The following is a 21766-nucleotide window of genomic DNA, read 5'->3' as shown; positions in this document are numbered from 1 at the left end:
AGCTCGTTTAGAGAACCTTTTCATGATATGCTAATTTTTTGAGATAGGAATTTTGGGTTTTGATGAGCTGTATGCCAAAATCATCAGTATTAAAACAATAAAAGACCTGAAATATTTCAGTTGGTGTGCAATGGATCTAAAATATATGAAAGTTTAATTTTTATCATTACATTATGGAAAATAATGAACTTTTTCACAATATGCTAATTTTTTGAGAAGGACCTGTATAGCTATTTGCATTTAGTGTAAATCGCATCTAACTGCCTTAAATAAATACAAAGCTACAAAATATTGAACTATGTCTGCACTCTATTAGGCAATATTATTCACGTTATTTATTTAATCCGAAGACTATTGTTATATGTGTTTGGTTGAATTCGTTTAAAAAGCGTTTTCTTTCTGCCCTCACTATTTAATGAAATATTTACAAGTGCTGATAATGATGTTGTTGTGTTTTTTTTTTTTTTTAAATGCATATCATATACAGCCCATTATCTTCACCTTTCATCTCCCCATTGATAGGCTGTATTATTCAGCCTTATTAAAATGTGTGGGCCAGCTTGATGTCTTGATTTTGATGTGGTAATATGATTCGGTTCAGATACACTTGCGCAGTTGAGGCTGTAGGCTGGAGAATCTTCAGATTATATTGAGCACTGAAGACTCCACGCGCCTCAGTTCTTCAGTCGTGAGAGAGTGTGATTACCCTCATCGGCGTAGTGAGCGCGTCCAGCAGCAGGTGTATTTACGGATGCGACGCGCGGTAAAGTGAAGCATGAGCACGCGCTGACAGCCCCGTCCATCTCTACTGGTGGTAACTTGTGACTGTGAGCCTGAAGAATGGCAGGTGCCAAAAGAACCGAATCGCCGTCCGAAATCGACCCGGACGTGAAGACCGAAGCCAGGAAATCCTTCGAGCACATTTGGCTCAATTCGGCGATGCCGGTTCGGACGATGGGTTCTTTTGAGAGCGATGGTGGCCAAAGGTACCGCAGTCCCGTTTCAAGCAGCATGTGTGTGTGAACACTGTTTGATAACAAAACTGCAGCATCCTCCAGCACGCGCCACATTTACTGGGAATAACTCAAAACTGATGCGCTAATGTCGATGATGGATGAAACGATCACGAAATCATATATTTCGTGTTTAGTGGAGCTTGCATGTAAATGGGTGGCGATTTTGTTGAAGTAGTCTTGAGTGAATCACATCAGTGATCTGAAATTCTATTCGTTTTGATCACTGGCATACGATCTAATACAGGAATGCCAGGTCTGCCTGATAATGCTGTGGCAATATTAATCTGCCACAAAGATTACATAAAAGACACCTAAAACGTTTATAATTGAATATGACTGACAGGAGGGTGCTGCATCTCTTTTTCTTTCTCTAAGTCTTTTATCTTTACTCATCCAGTCACCTAATAGCTCTTTATTACATTGAGAAATGAAACTTCGTTAGTTGTGTATACTGATTTTATGTTGTAGTCTAATGCAAACTGCAATTCAGAAGGCTTGACTTGTAGAAACCTCTACTAATTTGGTGTCAAATAATCATTTGACAGTCAAATACGATGCTTTGTGCAAATCACTTTGTTCCCTTATAAACAAATTACTTTTAAAGTGCTGGTGTACTAGTAAACAGATGTATTTTCATTTTCACATTTGCTCTGTGTGGCCTTTATATCATATTCATATGTGTATTTATTTGATCAGTACACCTCAGTCATTAATTTTGAATGCATGTTTTATTTTCCATCTCATTGTCGAATGTTATTGGATCCAACTGACAGATGAGTTTACATTTATTAATGAGTTTAAAATAATACAACCTCATGGTTATGTTATTTGGATATGATTGTTGACTGAAGCTGAACAGGCACCTGTAAAGCATACTGTCACTTATTATAAGGTGATATAAACCAATTTCAGTCTATATGCAAATCACATAATATATGATTATTTCATCATGGTTTGGTTAGGCAAAATGATCATCCACGATGTTTTTCTTTATTCTTAGTCCTCACCCAGCTCTTATCTCACTTTAAAGCAGTTCTTTTAATGTGAGCTGAAGCTCTCTGGACCTAATGCAGGTTCCTGCAGAATTGGTTTCATATCTGTTCATTGATGTCCTCTAATGTAATCCACTCCAAATGCCCATTCAGCCTATTGCCCTATTGTGTACTGCGATAATGGTGCACAAAGGCACTTGTGTTTGCAGTTGAGCTGAATAAGAGAGATGAGCAAAGGTAGGGCTGTAGAGTTGTGTAAAAATGTCAAAATAATTTTTTTATAAAGAGCATCGAGCGAGAAATGGATGCTCTGGATTTTTATGACATTAAAGTCCACTGTAATAGCACTTATGCATTACATGTTATTATGTGTTATGTATTTTATATGGTCTAATTGCTCTAAGTATATTTAAATATATGCATTTATCTTCTGGTTGGAGCGCACATTTCATGTAATTCCCATTGGCAAAATAGTTTGGCAAAGATAAAACTCATAAGTGTTTATGGCATTTTACCTGCTGCAGTAAACCTCTCTTCTAGACCTTAGCTGTAGTAGTATCTTTGTAAAACTCTTTAAATAATGGAGATGGAGGCTTTTAATTTCAGACTTGTGTTGTGCTGTCTAAACACATAAACCTGAAGGTGAAAGGTTTTAGTGGCATCTGGTGGCAAACGACTAAATATCTTTTGAGTCCTTCTGGGCTTTAAACATGGAAATCTGTCAACCCCTCAGTCCCTCTATTGATCTGCCCAGTGGATGCCTTAACAACAATTTATAATAGGCAAGTCTATCTTGGCATTAGTTGCCAAGAGCAAACTATAAATAGGACACAAGCTTACACAAGGATGAATAGGAATCTTAATTAACTGTCTTTCATACCGTCGTCATGTCCAGTAATTGCAGTAAGGAGGAAAGCAATGGTAAAAAAAAAAAAAAAAGACAAATTAAAATGGAAAAAATGCAGTGTGTTGTCATTCAAATTTTCAACATCAGGGTGAAATTGAAATAGCTTTTTTCCTTTATTAATATTACCTGAAGGTGTAAAGCAAGCTGTAAAAACCCAACTGCACTGGCACTTTATTGATGTGGTATTATTAGTGCTGTCAAACGATTAATCGCATCCAAAATAAAAGTTTTTGTTTACATAATATATGTGTGTATACTGTGTATATTTATGTAAATACAAACACATGCATGTATATATTTAAGAAAAATGTTATGTTTATATATTCAATATATTTATATATAATATAAAATATAAGAATATAAATATATAAATGTATATACAGGTCCTTCTCAAAAAATTAGCATATTGTGAAAAAGTTCATTATTTTCCATAATGTAATGATAAAAATTTAACTTTCATATATTTTAGATTCATTGCACACCAACTGAAATATTTCAGGTCTTTTATTGTTTTAATACTGATGATTTTGGTATACAGCTCATCAAAACCCAAAATTCCTATCTCAAAAAATTAGCATATCATGAAAAGGTTCTCTAAACGAGCTATTAACCTAATCATCTGAATCAACTAATTAACTCTAAACACCTGCAAAAGATTCCTGAGGCTTTTAAAAACTCCCAGCCTGGTTCATTACTCAAAACCGCAATCATGGGTAAGACTGACTGCCGACCAGAAGGCCATCATTGACACCCTCAAGCGAGAGGGTAAGACACAGAAAGAAATTTCTGAACGAATAGGCTGTTCCCAGAGTGCTGTATCAAGGCACCTCAGTGGGAAGTCTGTGGGAAGGAAAAAGTGTGGCAAAAAACGCTGCACAACGAGAAGAGGTGACCGGACCCTGAGGAAGATTGTGGAGAAGGACCGATTCCAGACCTTGGGGGACCTGCGGAAGCAGTGGACTGAGTCTGGAGTAGAAACATCCAGAGCCACCGTGCACAGGCGTGTGCTTTTGAACCAGAAACAGCGGCAGAAGCGCCTGACCTGGGCTACAGAGAAGCAGCACTGGACTGTTGCTCAGTGGTCCAAAGTACTTTTTTTTCGGATGAAAGCAAATTTTGCATGTCATTCGGAAATCAAGGTGCCAGAGTCTGGAGGAAGACTGGGGAGAAGGAAATGCCAAAAATGCCTGAAGTCCAGTGTCAAGTACCCCACAGTCAGTGATGGTCTGGGGTGCCATGTCAGCTGCTGGTGTTGGTCCACTGTGTTTTTATCAAGGGCAGGGTCAATGCAGCTAGCTATCAGGAGATTTTGGAGCACTTCATGCTTCCATCTGCTGAAAAGCTTTATGGAGAGATGAAGATTTCGTTTTTTCAGCACGACCTGGCACCTGCTCACAGTGCCAAAACCACTGGTAAATGGTTTACTGACCATGGTATTACTGTGCTCAATTGGCCTGCCAACTCTCCTGACCTGAACCCCATAGAGAATCTGTGGGATATTGTGAAGAGAAAGTTGAGAGACGCAAGACCCAACACTCTGGATGAGCTTAAGGCCGCTATCGAAGCATCCTGGGCCTCCATAACACCTCAGCAGTGCCACAGGCTGATTGCCTCCATGCCACGCCGCATTGAAGCAGTCATTTCTGCAAAAGGATTCCCGACCAAGTATTGAGTGCATAACTGAACATAATTATTTGAAGGTTGACTTTTTTTGTATTAAAAACACTTTTCTTTTATTGGTCGGATTAAATATGCTAATTTTTTTGAGATAGGAATTTGGGGTTTTCATGAGCTGTATGCCAAAATCATCAGTATTAAAACAATAAAAGACCTGAAATATTTCAGTTGGTGTGCAATGAATCTAAAATATATGAAAGTTTAATTTTTATCATTACATTATGGAAAATAATGAACTTTTTCACAATATGCTATTTTTTTGAGAAGGACCTGTACATGGAAATATTTTGAAAATATATACTGTATGTGTGTATTTTTATATATATATATATATACATAATAAATATACACAGTACACATACATATATTATGTAAACAAAAACTTTTATTTTGGATGCAATTAATCACGATTAATTGTTTGACAGCACTAGATATTATATTTCGACCAACGTTCAAACACTTAAGTCTTAACATTGCTTAATATTATCATATTCATATTATTAAACCCCTTCTTATTATCTCATGAATAAGCCTTTGTAGGGTGGAAATACCTAATATAAGTTTATTTTATACATATTATTAGATGATAAAAATACTTGTTTTATAACAAATTAGCAAACAGTTTTATGACACTTGATAGTAACTAAATAAATAAATAAATAAATATTTTCCCAGGTTTGACAGAGTGAAAAAGGCACATTTTTGATGCAGTGATGCACACTGTAGAGTGTAGATCTAGATACATATCAATCAGAACACAAAGCATCATGGTCTAGAACACACAAAATTGCTGAGAAATTGGCAAATACATTTCAAATGTCTCAAAAGCCCTGTACAGATGGTAGTTGTTTCTAATGTGGATGTAAGGAATTTTCAGCATTTGCAGGGGTTAGTCTGTGATTTTAATACTGTTCGAATCCAGAATGTTGGTATTTTTCTCTTACCAACTGCATAAAAATCCCTGACCAAATTACCTACTTTTATGTACTTTTACCTACTTTTTTTTTTTTGACAAACACCAAGGTTGTGATTTATTTTAATTGCTGTCTAAATCAACATCTCTGAGTTTACAGGAAGAATTTGATTCAGAATTCACTGTTTAAATCCTTCTTGACCACTGCCGAGCAGCGTATGGTAACTGCTGTGCTGTGCTGCAGGCTTTTTAAAGATGTACACTTTTATTATTTAAATGTTTGCAAGAACAATAATTGGTAAATATTTGTAATGGACCATTGGCATCAACAGGTACACTATTCAATACGTATTTTGAAATATATATATATATTAACTTTAATTCTGCTAATTTCCTCATTACTAGTTTTTAATGACATACATCATTTTGAGGTAAAATGCAAGACGAAACCATTTCAAATACATTGCATCTATTTTCCTATTTTTAAACAGGCAATTTAAATAATCTAATAATAAATAGTATATTGTTTTCCTATTATTACATTAAATGTGAATTTATTCTTATTCCAAGCATTTACAGCATACAATCTTGCGACTGGCCACACAGCGTGTTCTTGGGTTCATAGGATCACAAAACTCACTCCTCCACCATGAATAAATCGCCTTCCAAATGTTATAACCGAGATGCCATGTAAATTTATTTTTACAGACGTCCACATGAAAAACAATTATTTTCCGAACAGGGCTATAGGTGGTTTATACTCACCACTTTGGCTGTATGTTAGCCTATTTTTATATTGTAGATTTTAAAGTTTTTGTGGAGTTAATTGTATCACCCACACTTCCATTGAACATAATCTGACATACTGGGTATGAGAGTTGTGCCTAAATTAGTTGATGACTGGTCTTTCAAAAGATTTGTTAAAAAAAAAAAAAAAAAGTGTTTCAAAAACTGCACCTTTGATGGTGACTAATGCAAAATGTACTATGACACATTTTTAAAAAAAAAATCTGAATGATCTACACTGAGTTGATTTCAAAGCTACTTTTAGACCACTTTGTGACATGTTTTGACTATACCCGAAGGGCATTTCTCTGCCCTGTCAGCTCTTTCCATTTCTTTTTTGAGCACTTAGTGAAGACCACCATGAGTGAAGGAGTGAAAAGATTTCTGGGAAATGAGTGTTACATAAGTGTAGTACACAGTGTATTGTAAGCCAGAATATGAGGGGACTGACACCAGTTACATATAATGAAAATGTAAATGAATCGTCTGTGATTGTGCTATCAACAACTCTCTTTCTGAGCTTTGCATAGATCAGCTTTGTAAAAGAGCTGGAGCTTCAGAGCAGCTTGCAGTGAGAGTGAAATGTTTCTGAGGGTGCTGTGAAATGTTGTGGTGCAGTGCAGGGTTTGTATTTGTAATGTATGTAGGTGTAGCTTTAGACAAGCGAAAAATCATCCAGTCTGACAGTAGGGACTCAACAGACTGAAATCAGAACCGGCATCATGTTCCATCCTTATACACTCTATTTCATCAGCCTAGAAATTTTGTTTTTATAAGTAGGTAGATATACTAAATCAGTGGTTCTGTTTAAGATATTTTTGATATTTCTATAATTATGACAAAGCTGCTTGTTTTAAACTAATTTATCAACAGAAACTGGATATATCCATTTATTTAATGATTTAAAATAGTGACAATTTTGTGATTCCAGAAGTTTCATGAATTGTTTGTTCTTCAGTAAAAACTAGGGGTCTGACGAGACACTTATCCCATGAGACGAGACATGAGACTGGGTTCACGAGACGAGATGAGATTAAGACTTTTTTAAAGAAATCCTCAATGATGAAATATATAGGGGAAAATGGTCTTTTATTCAACTGAAAAACAAAAAATGCAAAAAAAAATGTAGGTGCATTTTGAAATCAAATTGTACTTTATGAAATTAAATATCTATTTTAATAATTTTTCTGCAGGTATAAACAACGTAAACACTGTAAAAAGGTTTTGCTAAAAACTCAACTGACAGGCAAGTAATTGCACAAAATTATATAGTATACATTAAAATAAATAATAAACACAAATAATATCCATTTAAAGTAGCAGTCAGTCAAGTTTATTATTTAGTAAACTAATTCCCACTTTAATAATAAAAAAAAGTTTTTAATAGTATATACATTTTCACATCAACTTATTAAAAGTTTAACAAAAAATACATGTTTAGGGCCCTATGAAATGTTTTATTTTTTCTCACCATATTATATTTATTTTTTATTGTTACCAGATTCTGTGTTTTAGCATGTCTAACTATTTGAATGCATAAAACAACTTAATTTATTCATTTAATTTTTTCTTAAAGTAGCCTTTTTTTCCCTCAGAAATTCTATGTTGTGTATTTAAATTTTTCTGGTTATCAAATGAAGGCATAAAACATTAATTTCATCATTTATCATTTAATCATTGAAAACTAAGCAGAAAAAAATTTTGCCGAACAAAGGGGATTTACTATTAAAATTAAAACATGGAAGAAATGTTGTGTGATTATTCCTTTAAAATAATGTTTGTTTCATTTTAGTAATAGTACTAGTAGTACTAGTAGTACTAGTAGTAGTAGGCTGTGTACATTCCATTGTCGTTATTTCAAACCGGACTTTTATTTTGACGGGTTGCCATGAATACCTTTACAGTACTGTGTATGTGATATGATGCTAGTTTTACTCAAATCAAACAGTAAAATGCTCATGAAGTGGAGATGTTGTTCATGTGTTTACTCATTTAGTGAGACGGCAGACGCTGAAATCACTGCGAGCATCACACGCACTTCCATATGTGTGTGTGTGTGTGTGTGTGTGTGTGTGTACGTAAACCGCGCATATGCGGCATTCATTAACAGAGAAACAGAACATGTGGGATTCATATGTAAATTGACTTTTGCGGCTTTATATTTACAGATACTTGTCCATATCGTGATTTGATTTAAGTTTAATGACCTACTTTTGGTTAATTCAAAATTTGAGAAATTCCGTGACATTACCTGTTAAACAGTGAATTCTGTTTTTGTGACTGGATAAAGACTTTACTGCGTAATTTTCCCGCTTATCATGCGGCCACTTGCCTGATGTGAACTATAATATCTTACATACCTTACATTACATACCACTGGTGAAAGGGCCAGTGTAATGCAAATATATCTGAAAGGTCTGCACGAGGATATCGTTACCTTCTCGCGAGACCAGTCAGATCTTGCGAGATCTCGTGCCACAAGATCTCGTCACACCCCTAGTAAAAACTATACTTATAGAGGAGGGAAACAGAAATATGAGTGATTTGGTATCTTGATTTTTTTTTTTTTTTTTTTTTTTTTTTTACATGTTAATTTTAGATTATTTTAATATATTGTATTCTTAGTATTACTGTATATAATTATATTAGTATTCTTATGTATTTTACATAAAGTGTGGTTCTACTACACGTACATTTTCTTATGTTTGCATAGACAATAATACTTACAATACAGACATGTAAAATGTAAATCATTTTTTATTTTTTGCTGTTGTTAGCTACTTAGCTAGTAGTTAACTACAACAGATAAGATTTACAGTATCTGATAATATTTGTTTCGTACAGTTAAAGTGATTTTTTTTTTTACACTCAACTAGCCATTACATTTGTCACTAAAAAGTATATTTAGAAGTGGGAGTTGGATTATCAGATCAAAAATGTCAATTTATTCAGTATATTGAAACTAAAATTTATCATTTTACATCATTCTATCCTTTACATATTTATATTCCTTTTATACTCTCTATAAAAGTGGTTATGATAAGGTTTGAAGGTAGGACTAAAGAGTTAATTCACCCAGAAATGAAAATTCTGTCATTAATTTCTCACCCTCATGTTGTTCCAAACCTGTAAGTCCTTTGTTCATCTTCTGAACACAAATTAAGATATTTTTGATAAAATCCAGGAGCTTTCTGTTTACATTCAGAGGAGAGTAAGCGCATACGTCGTGATACTCTCCACAATGGCGTCACGCTGCCACAGACGGGATGAGGAGGACAAAATTTACTGTATAAAGTCATTTTTCTTTTCTGCTACATTTCTGGACCTAGGAACATTTCAGTTGTGTTGCTGTCTGTGGAGGGTCAGAAATCTAATTTGTGTTCCAAAGATGAATGAAGGTCTTACAGGTTTGGAACGACATGAGGGTGAGAAATTTATGACAGAATTTTCATTTTTGGGTGAACTAACCCTTCAAGGCAGGGGTGTAAAACTCCCGTAGGGCCACAGCCCTGAGGATTTTAGCTTAAGTCTAAATTAAATGTTTCTGCTAATCAAATCCTTCAAGCTTATTTGAAAACTGCAGGGTTGGAATTAAACTTTACAGGGCTGTGAACCTCTAGGACAAAAAAAAAAAACTATTTAAAAAAACATAAAAACATAACTATACAAATATATTGGTAAATATTTTAAATTTCTATTGCTGTAAATACGTAATGTTTCCATTTTAGATGTTGTTAGTACATTCATATTGTATGTTTCAGTATTTATCCAAACATACAGAAAAGTATTTTTGTGTGTGGTTTGAAATCAGTTCTGCAGGAAAGTTGAGTTCCAGCAATAAGATTAAGCACCACTATACTGTAAATGGTTTTAGCTTGAACTTAAAATACTCTTCCGTTGTTCAAAAGAGCTCGCCAGATTTTGGAAAACATGATAGAAATCATCCAGTATCTAATTTTACCTTTTTATCAAAGCATACATTTGAAACAAAGTGTTAGATATGCTACTTGGATAATGGTTGTGTGAAGCTTTATAAAGCTGCCCCAGATGATATTGTGGTAACTTTGAACACAAGTGCTTTTAGTGCTAAAAAAAGTTTGAAAATCTGCCACCTGGCCAGACTCGCAGCAATCAGTATAATGGGAGTGTGTTTGTTGGGATGGGGGTCGGGTTCATCCTCTCAGCTTTTGGAAGACTGTTAAAATAATTCCTATACCTCAGTATTGTACTACTGTATGTGTCTCTCTGTGTCACTTATTTTATTTGGTCATGTGGTTTCTATCTGATTTTCTGGGGAGGTAAGTGGGAGCAGTTCCCTGTAGAATAAAACGTGGTCGTTTGAAGACTAAAGTTGTGACAGTTTCTTGGATGGAGCAACAGTAAAAGGTTTTTCAGCCAATTATTTGGTCTCAGGGATCCGTAGAGCTGCAGTCTGCTGCTTTAACTGTATTTGCTAATTTGCTGCTTTGATTTATGTGAACTTAGAACAGATGTTTCACTCAATTTTCAACCCATTAAAGGGATAGTTTGGAGTAAAACTGTCTTGTCATTCACTTACCCTGATGTTGTTCTAGTCCTCTGTGACTGTATTGCTTCTGCAGAATACAAAAGGTCACTGATTGCATTTTTCAGTGTCATAAAAGTGAATAAGGACTGGGATGGCCAAGCCCAGAATGACAGAAACCTTCATTAAATGCTTGGATTGTAGCACAAGTCATGTCATGTGGACCACTTACGATACTTTAATGGTTTTAATTAAATGTACCTGTTCCAGCTAATCAAGTTCCTCAGGCTCATTTAAAAACTACATGGTATGTGTGTTGGAGCAGGGTAGGAACTAAATTCTGCAGGGCTGTGGCCCTCCAGGGACTGCGTTTTGCACCTCTGGGTTAACTGATAAAAAAATATAGCTATAAAAATGTAAAAACATAACTATACAAATATGTTTGTAATTATTCTAAATTTCTATTGCTGTAAATACATAATGCTTATTATTTATTTATTTATTTACTTGGTTTTTATTGTTAATTTTAGAGGTTTTCCTTTTTCTTTTTTTCTTACTTTTTAAAGCTTCAGCTTCAGACCCTATTGACTGTAATTCCATGGAAAGGAGCAGCCAGTGCATTAAGAAAAAAACTATTTTCTGTAACATACAAAAAAAAGGAAGTCATACTCATAAAGGTTGAGCTATAATTCCACTCATGATTTTAGAAGCTGCATCTGTGATTGGATGCCTTTTAAATAGATATGCAGGCATTCTGGAAAATTGACTGCTCTGGAATAACATTTAAGCTCCTGTCACCTGCACAGTACATTAGACAGCTCTCCGGAATACTCTATTCTAATTGGTCAAACAACAAGGCATTTTTGCCACAGAACAGCCTCTCATTGGATATTTTCTCTTTTTTGGTCCATTCTCTGTGAACTCTAGTGATGGTTTTACGTGAAAATCCCAGTAGATGAGCAGTTTCTAAAATACTCAGACCAGGCTGTCTGACACCAACAACCATGCCACATTAAAAGTCACTTCCCCTATTCTGATGCATTCCCAAATTAGTTGCTGCCATGTAGTTAGATATTATTAGATTAGATATTTGCATTAGCAAGCAGAACGTAAAAGACTAAAAATTCTATAGTAAAAACCTATTAATTGTTTAACAGTAATTTGAATTCATCTTTTCTAATCATCCTACTACTTGTCCGCTTGATCCTATTCCATCTAATCTCCTTCAAGCCATTTCTCCTTCAGTTGTACCTGCACTCACTCATCATTAACGCATCCCTTCACACTGGTGTTTTTCCCTCAGCATTTTGACAGGCTTGTATAACCCCACTACTTAAGAAACCCACCCTTAACCCATCTCTTTTAGAGAGCTACAGACTGGTTTCCCTTCTTCTTTTCATTGCAAAAACACTTGAACGAGCTGTGTTCAACCAAGTCTCTGCTTTTCTCACACATAACAACCTCCTCGACAGCAACCAGTCTGGTTTCAGAAGTGGACAATCAACCGTGACTGTCTTGCTCTCAGTTGTTGAAGCCCTAAGACTGGCAAGAGCAGATTCCAAATCTTGGAATCTGTCTACATGGCATTACTAGTCTCTGTCATTCAGAAACATGGCTTTTCATATCATGCTATGCTGATGAAACTCAACTCTACCTCTCATTCCATCCTGATTATCCGACGATACCTGCTCACATCTCAGCTTGTCTAACAGACATTTCTTGCTGGATGAAGGACCATCACCTTCAACTCAGCCTTGCCATGACAGAGCTGCTTGTGGTTCCAGCAAACCCATCATTTCATCACAGTTTCACCATCCAGTTAGGCACATCAACCATAACCCCTTCAAAAGCAGCCAAAAACCTTGGAGTTGTGATTGATGATCAGCTGACTTTCTCAGACCACATTGCTAAAAATGTCCAGTCCTGCAGATTTGCTTTATTCAACATCAACTAGGACAGGCCCTTTCTTTCGGAACATGCTGCACCACTCCTTGTTCAAGCTCTTGTTCTGTCCAGGCTGGACTATTGCAGTGCTCTCTTAGCAGGTCTTCCAGCCAGTTCTATCAAACCTTTACAATTAATCCAGAACGCGCCAGCAAGATTTATTTTTAATGAGCCAAAAAGAATGCCCATCACACATCTGTTTATCAATTTGCACTGGCTACCAATAGCTGCTCACATAAAATTCAAGGCATTGATGTTTGCATACAAAACCACCACTGGCTCTGCACCCTTTTACCTAAATTCATTACTTCAGACTTATGTGCCTCTAGAAGCTTGCGTTCTGCAAGTAAACATTGCTTTATTGTGCCATCTCAAAGAGGCAAAAATCACTTTCACAGACTTTTAAATTAAATGTTCCCTCCTGGTGGAATGACCTGCCCAACTCAATCAGAGCAGCTGAATCTTTAAAGGTCAGGTATAAGCCACCTTCAAGAAAAGGCTAAAAACACATCTCTTTCCATCTCTCTAACTTCTAGCACTCTCTATTCTAATTCTATTCTTTAAAAAAAACTTGCCTCTTTTAGACTTGCACTCTATTCATTTACTAACTCTTTATTTTCTTAAAAAAATAAAATAACAATAGATTCTTTGGGAGGGGGGGGTTGTATTCTATCTTTTTATTTATTCTTTATATATTATACTATTAACAAAAGCAAAAAAGGCCTCTAACACAAGCTTACTATATTCTTTTTCTATTCTGTCTGTTTTCTTTTTATTTATCATATAATTGCTTGCAACTTGTTATAGCACTTGCGTATCATTGCCCTTTGTTGATCTTGATTGCTTCCATTCCCTTACGAAAAAGAAGTTTATTCAAGTGTGCTATTAGTATACTTCTTTTAAACTAAAAATAGGAAAGTATGCTTTTAGTTTACTTTTTATGTACTTCTCAGAAATGGGCTTTATGTACTCCTCAGAAATATACTTAAAATGACATTTAAGTATACTTGACTTATACTTACAAAAAGTCTAAATATACTTGAACTTTACTTAAGTATACTTAATAAAATAAACTTGAAGTATACTACTTTTTGGTAAGGGTTGTCCTCATTTGTAAGTCACTTTGGATAAAATTGTCTGCTATATGACTAAATGTAAATTAGGGATGCACCAAAATGAAAATTCTTGGCCGAAGTCGAACAAAATGAAACACTGGGCCAAAGGCCGAATACCGAACACAGTTTTTCACATTTTTTTCCCCAATGTAGGCCTATTTTGCGAATTATGCATGGAATTTAAAATTGCAAAACTATCCTTTATGAATGTTGATGGAGTTGCTGCTTTTTCTCTGCTTCTTTTGGCAGAAACCCACATGAAGATCTCAGTGCTTCTTTTTGTTGACTACAGCATGTAGATTTATAAATTATTGTCATTACGAATTTGGGAAGATGTTTGTCGCATGTATCACATTGTCACATGCCCTTAAAAAAATTCACAAAAATGTTACTGAACAACTGACGAGTAACAAGTTGAGCGCAGATTTTCCTCACGCTTTGGACTTTGAACAATGGCGCCGCAAGCTCGTGCAGCGCTGTCAGAATACATGCAATTCATGCATGCATTAGAAAATATAACATTCTGTAGTTTATTTACTAATCGTTTGAGGAAATTTTGCGATTTCAATCATCATACAGTAACCTAACCACCAACATCAGCCACCTCTTCTTCTCATCGGAGACGTGATGCAGCACTAAACAGTCTCTCGCTGTTAGTGCCTCATGCTTGTAATGATTTTTGTGTCTTTCTCTGATAGTTTTAAATACTTTCACACTGCCGACATGTTTGCTGCATTAGTTCGTGCCTCTTTTTGATCGCGTTAGTCATTGTTCGGTACATATTATGCCTTTTTGCTTATTCGGCCGAACACCAAAAGCGATTGTTTTGTTATTTTCGGCTGAATGATTTCGGTTGCCGAATATTCAGTGAATCCCTAATGTAAATGTAATGTTATTTTACAGTAAAATTTTAGTTTTTATCACAGTCACAGTTTTTGGATTGAAAAAGAACAAGTCATCTTGTAATTTATAAATACAAAAATACAGATTTTAATACTTCAATAAGTTGGTATATCTACAATATATCAGTCAATAAAATATATATGGTTTTATTGCAAGTTTAAGTTCAAGTAAAGCAATAAATAAATAAATAAAATGGAAAATGGTGCTAACGTATTTTTTATGGTAAATTTCCAGCAACCATAAGTGCTAGTTTTTACTGTAAATTTAATGAATGTTGTATATAGGTGTTTCGGTATATCTTTTATGTACTTAACTTTGTGCACTTATACATTATAGGGCAAGAACATAACACTGATAATATAAGCAGAGCACTTACTGTACTTTACTGGAATAGAGCAAATACATTTATATCGTTTGATTGAGTAAAAAATAAAGTGATGAGGAAGAGTACAATCAGTAATGGAATGACTGCTGTTACGTCATTGACCTTAACCATGTAGTTAGATGATAAAGACATTATGAAGTATAGGATAAAAGGTTCTTGAATTTGCGATGAATAAGTATACAGTTAATGCAGAAGATGTTGTCCCATGAGAAAACTTGCACTGCAGTCTTTTGTAATTTGGGGTTATTCAGGGTTATGGGCTCTTGCTTTTGGACTCTTAATATAATTTTCTACCAGCAAAATTGATCAGCTACTGTATTGTTTGTCAGTGAGATGGTGTAACAGCATGATGAACCATTCACAGCCCTGTGGTTGTTGGGCTGAAATACTGCACTGCTCACCACACCACACCACACAGAGGGAATATTTAATGCAATACATTCACAGAGAATATTTAGCCCATAAATTCAGCGGGAATATGCAGTTCATATTCCTTCAGGAATGCACAATTTCTTTGCTTAGTATAAGATTTTGTTTCACCATTTTCTGTTGTTTTACAGTTGTTACTATTTGACAGTTGTACACATTAATATTTGGTGCAATATTCTTTTACATCTGTACAAGTTGTTTTTTATAATGCAGTCATTATCTAACCACCATGCAGTCCACATCATGATCATCCATTGTTGTGTCGACTAAATGGCCACAAAGAGCAACCCTTGGGCTGTGAAATCTCTATTCTCCTGAGGTTTGCAGCCAGACTGTGGATCCGGCTCAGTGCTCAAAGCTTTCAAATGGCACTTCAAATGTCACACGCTAAACACATTGTAAAAATGCAGTGTGTCACAGCACAATGACAAAGCTGTGTGTCAAATGTTCTGTTGCAGTGCTCTTCACAAGGACTGTGATCAACCCTGATTTTTCCAGCATGTATTTGCATGTTTGTAATTTGCATGTCTTTTATTGAAAACTCTCTCCCCTTCTATGTCAACCATGTCTGCTCTGTCCAGGTACACAGAGGAATACAGTATGGATTCAACCAATGCACAGTAAGTCAGAGCAGAAGCGTGGTACCGTCTAACCTTTGTGATGAGTGAAATCTGTCTTATTAGGTGTAGTCACCTCTGTTTAGACTGGAAAGTCTTGACTCATTTACAGGTACATCTCAATAAATTAGAATGTAGTGGAAAAGTTAATTTGTTTCAGTAATTCAACTCAAATTCTGAAACTTGTGTATTAAATAAATTCACTGCACACAGACTGAAGTAGTTTAAATCTTTGGTTCTTTTAATTGTGATGATTTTGGCTCACATTTAACAAAAACCCACCAATTCACTCTAACAAATAAAACCCATATAACTATAATACCCTGACTTTTCCTAAATTTGTGTATATTTTTTCCCGCGGTTGAAGATGCACGTCAATGTTGCCTAGCAACTTTTGTTCTAGTTGTTTTTATATTCTGTTGCTAAGCTAAAATTCATGTTTCGTAAAAAAAAAGCCAGGTGGACACCTCCAATACATCATTCAGTCTGCCACAGTTCCAGGTAGGCTATGTTAGGCTGGAAGACTATAGCCTGGCTGTTATCAGTTGTAGCCTACTTCAATGTTATGATAAAATAGCCATAATAATAATAATAATAATAAAAACCATAATGTCTATTATTATTTTTATGCTAGTGTAATGCTATAGCTAATGCATATAGGTTAATTTTAGCCCTGACTAGACTTATATTGTGAAATAAAACAAACTAATTAGGATTTTTTATTTATTTATTTTTTTTAGCAACAGTGATGATGTTTATTATTACCTATACTATCATAATGGAGCCATTTATTTATGGATCATGATCCCAGTGGTGGCTGCATAAAATTGTTTCCAGTTCATCTGATCCAAACATTTCCAATAACTCCAGAGTGTTGTAATGTACGAAAGTAAAAATGTATTGAAAAAATAAGTTCACAACATTTTATCTACAGAAATATTCTGGGTCAGTTCATATTTGATGACATTTAGACTTTAAGATAGGCTACAACATTTTCACTGCAGTGAAAAACTTTTGCTCTCCCGCTTGCCGGACACAAAGCGAGACATGTACATTGGGGAGCGGTCTACGTAGCTCTTTTAATTATTACAAAAAATATTGTTTTTTTTTTGATGGGTGATGACGTTATAAAATATGACAACAGACATTCAAAGTTTCATTGTAAAACCTCAAAAGAAGCTTCTAATGTTAATATGATATGACAAAAATGGCATTTAGTTCAGTCTAGTATGAATGGTCAGAATGACCGCTATGGCCATTCTAGCAGTTATAAAATTCCAGTAGTTCTAGTGTTAAAGGTGTTGTGAACTGCCTTTGTTTTTTATATTTTTCTTCTGTTCTCTGAGGTCCCCTTATAATGTTATCAAGATATTTACATCATTTTATTTTCTGTCCTGTTTTTAACCCTCCTTATTAGAATTCTCCATTTGAATAGGTGTGATGGATTGCAGACGATAAATAAATGCCCACTGCTATGATTGTCTAACACTTGTGTGGATGTTTGATAGCCTACACTTTTCATAGATAAAAATGCATAAATATCAAACAATCTGTAACAACAGACGAAGCAATAAAGATCACGCAATAAAAACAGTTATTCACACTTGTGTGTTATGTTAAGTATTACTGTCCAATATAGTTGGCACAGCATCATCTTTGGACCAAGTTTTTACTGAAAGGGTCTGGAACTTAATTAATAATAAAGCCCATCCACTCTTTCTTAATGTTAGGATAAGAAGGAAGGCAATGCAACTTGGCACTGCATAGCGTCTTGTCTTCGGAGTCATCTTTATCGTTTGGTTTCTGTGTAGACTTGTGGTTACCTCTCTCGTTATTTACACTACATGCACGAATCAGTGGGCGGGGCTAAACAGGCAGTTATGTAGAAGCAAGCGTTGATGATCTTTTGCAGAGGTGGTGTATAGCCACACTATTACCTCGTAAAGTGGCACATTCCACAACCTTTCGTTTTGGCAGATTGGCTTCAATATAAGCTGTTTTTAGACTAACAAGTACTGAAACCTACAGGATGTTTTTAAAGGAACACTCCACTATTTTTGAAAATAGGCTAATTTTCAAAAATATGGTGTTCATCTTGTTAGTTATATTTCAAGATGAACACCAAGCAACTTAGGTTTACTGATTACCCATGCATAATTTCTTTAGAAAAAAAAAAAAATATATTATACATTAGGCTTCTGAGCAATTATTATGTGTACAGCTCTCAATCATGTTTGCATTGCATTATGTTTTGCCCCCACAATTGAAACTATAGAGCTTTGAACAGAAAACTATTTAAAGATCTTACCAAGACATATTGAGAGATATAGAGTGACAACTGGAAATGATGTGCATTTTATTGTAAGTATAGTTTGATATACTGTTATCAAGATCTCACTGATTTAAATTAAAAGCTATCAGAATTTCATCTTACTTTCTGGCCATATGCAGTAAATATCAGCATCTGGACTGAATTGCATAATTGAGGTCTTTTTTTTTTTTTCTTTTTGGGTATGAGCTCCATATTCTCCTATATCATACTATATGAGCCATAAATACCTAATGTATCAAATGTGATTCTCAACAAAAAATGCATGCAAAAGTGGAAGTTGAAGTAGTGGAAGCAGATTCCACAATTTGAGTGTAAGGACAGTGCAATTTCAAGATTTGCAGTAGTCAAGTCCACAGTAGAATAGCACCCATGCCAGACTCTGACTTGCTGCCCTGGTGAAAACTTTTGAGTTTGGCGGATGTTGTGCAAGTACATGCCTTGCTTGTGGTTAGTATGCAGGCTGCATACGTCAAATCTAGTTTTAGGCTTCCTGTCTCAAATGTCTTTCTGACTCAAATTAAAAATATGTAAATGTGGTTGTTGTTTTTGATGACATTGCCAGTTTGTTGAATGTTGGTATATTGAAATTTATGTTGTGTGTTGCTCTATGACCCATAAAAAGGAAGATGTTCAAATGAAGGCATAGGTGCTCTTTTAGAGTGCATTTGTTACACAACACATCTCCAGCCTCTAAAAAGTCATGCCACTTTTCGAGCAGTGACTCATGACTTGCTCTTTGTCAGTAACATCTTTGAGTCCAGTGCAGAATGAGTGTAATGGTATTTTTTTTTTTTTCAGTAATGGAGTTCCTTTTGACATTTAAGCTGCACAAATGTTAGAAATACCTGTAACTTGGTATTATCTGTATTTTACATGTAACACTTTACAGACAAGGTAATTTGATATAGGTCAATGTTTAAGATAAAAAAAAATGTGAAAGAATATTCTGGGAAACAAAGGCCCAAAAATTATTTCATGAAATATATTGAATATGTTGTTACTATCATTGTTTATTTTTAGGCCATTTTACATGCACTTTCTTTCTTCAGAAGAGCACAAACGTGTTTGTTTGACCGTTTAAATGCAGTAAGCCATGAAAGAGGTCTGAATTTCGGGATTGCATGCTATCTGACAGGTGGCTTTTTGAATGTGCACACCAGGTGTGTCTCAGTCAGCTTGAGTACCACAATGAGTTGGCTTATTGTGCTAAATAACTTTTCTCATTTATGCATGTTTATTTATTGCTCTTACATGTCAGTAACTTTAAACAGTCCTGCACTACGTGGGTATACAGTATTTACACATCGCAATATACACAATCTAGTAAAATCTCCATCAATAGATACTTTATATTGTACCACATATATCATCATACAATTAACATCCAACTAGCAGTAACTATATTCAAACTGAATTTTTTTTTAACAGATTATCAGAGCAGATCAGTCATTTTAAAACATTCTATGAAACAGAATTCCACAAACAGTGTGAGTGATTGGGATTTAGTGGTACCGTGTCTTCTCCCACTCTCTCAAAATGCACAAATGGCCTCACATCCATAATATCCAGATTGAGTTGCTGCAATACAAGACTAGCATGCATTTTGGACAGTTGACAGAATTGTAACTTGCACATCATTTTAAGTCATGCCAATTTAAAGGGGTCATATGATGTGATTTCAAATTTTCCTTTCTCTTTGGAGTGTTACAAGCTCTTGGTGAATAAAGAAGATCTTTGAAGTTGCAAAGACTAAAGTCTCAAATCCAAAGAGATATTCTTTATAAAAGTTAACAATCATCCACGCCCCCTGAAACGGCTCGTTCTAAAACGCTCCCACATATCTATGTCAGTATGTGGGAAGATTTGCATAATGCCGCACAGATGTTCCCGGGGTCGTCACATGTGGTTGCTGCAAGACCAAGGTACGCTCCTTCATAGAATCCGCCTGCCGCACCGTTCTCAAGCCACCTGTCTCTGCTCATTCAAGCCGGCCGCGGCTCTCTCTAGACTGTGGCTCACTCTAGGCCTCCAGCCTCTGCTGGAGAAAGCGAAACTACTTTGTTTTTACCTTCCAAAAGAAAACACGACTAGAAATCATGTTTATATCATGTTTATAATGGGTTTTATGTTTTTGTCTCATCGCTTCGGCCAGACAAGGCTTCACAATATGTTAAGAGGCGTGACATTTCCGTCTCACACTTGAGGCATTTGGCCAATCACAATGCGCTGGATAGCTGGCCAATCACAGCACACCTCGCTATTCAGAGCGATGAGCCTTGTGAAAATCGACACAAGGCGGGGCATAGAGGAGAAACAATAATGTACAGTATGTGGAAAATAATGTGTTTTTTACTGCATAAACACATTTCATTACACCAAATACACAAAATAATGATCTTTTTAGCAGCATCATATGACCCCTTTAAACATTCAAGCTATTTTAACCCATAAAGTAATGCGCACTCTCTGAGAGACAATGGGCCCTATCATACACCTGCTGCAATGCGTCACCAGGCGCCCATGGGCATGCTGGTCTGAAAACGAGGTGTGTTCAGGCACATTACTGGCACGTTGCTATTTTGAGGCAACTGAAATAGACTGGGCCATTGACCAACAAAAATCTGGACTAAAGTCTGGCCCAATATTTTATTTTTATTTAAAGAGCATAATATGCGCCTATAGGCGAGTGCTCAATGCGCATAAGCTTTGCTTATTACACACATTACAAACATTTTTAAAAATGACTAATTAAAGGATTAAAATGTAAAAGATTATTATTGTGTAGGCTACATTAATATAAGAATGCCTACATGTCATAATGAATAGTCATTGCATATATTTAGATCTGTTTCCTCTCTGGAGATGCGTTCTGTCCTTGCGCTTGCAAATTCCGCCATGTAAATCGCAAATCGCCATGGCGTGAACACAACCGGCTCTTAAAGGAAATGGGAGATGAGACTCTGATTGGTTTATTGCACGTTATGCCCAAAACACACCCATTACTCATTAAGAGAATAGAGACAACCCTTTTAGACCATGAGCCAGGGGCGCCAAACCATTTTTGCCTTTATTTTGATAAGATAGTAAAGTAATGACAGGAGGCAAAGTGGGACAGAGAGAGCTGGGGGACAGGTTTGAAGGTCCTTGAGCCAGGACTCTAACTCAGGACGCCTAGAGCACAACACCACTGTATGTCGGCACACTGCCCACAAGGCACCATTGATCCACCAAGATTTAATATGCACA

The 21766-nt window shown here is 35.6% G+C and overlaps 1 protein-coding gene across 11 annotated transcripts in view; it reads left to right on the top strand.

Moving 5' to 3' along the window:
- LOC109062459 (potassium channel subfamily T member 1-like) overlaps window positions 1-21766 on the top strand; it is an 80324-nt gene that overhangs the window by 17007 nt on the left and 41551 nt on the right. Inside the window, exons 1-2 of one of the 11 annotated variants that reach the window (XM_042724740.1) lie at window positions 600-986; window positions 16153-16191. The exons of 9 other annotated variants lie outside the window; for them this stretch is intronic. In XM_042724740.1, the coding sequence (XP_042580674.1) occupies window positions 841-986; window positions 16153-16191 (185 nt within the window). In that variant the 5' untranslated portion in view covers window positions 600-840. Of the gene's footprint in view, window positions 1-599; window positions 987-16152; window positions 16192-21766 lie in introns of those variants that run through there. One more of the 11 variants, XM_042724741.1, reaches the window with a different exon arrangement.

This window comes from Cyprinus carpio, chromosome B5, assembly GCF_018340385.1.
Source record: "Cyprinus carpio isolate SPL01 chromosome B5, ASM1834038v1, whole genome shotgun sequence".
Lineage (NCBI taxonomy): Eukaryota > Metazoa > Chordata > Actinopteri > Cypriniformes > Cyprinidae > Cyprinus > Cyprinus carpio.
The sequence above is the reverse complement of the archived record's forward strand: the minus strand, read 5'-3'. Positions and strand labels throughout refer to the sequence as shown.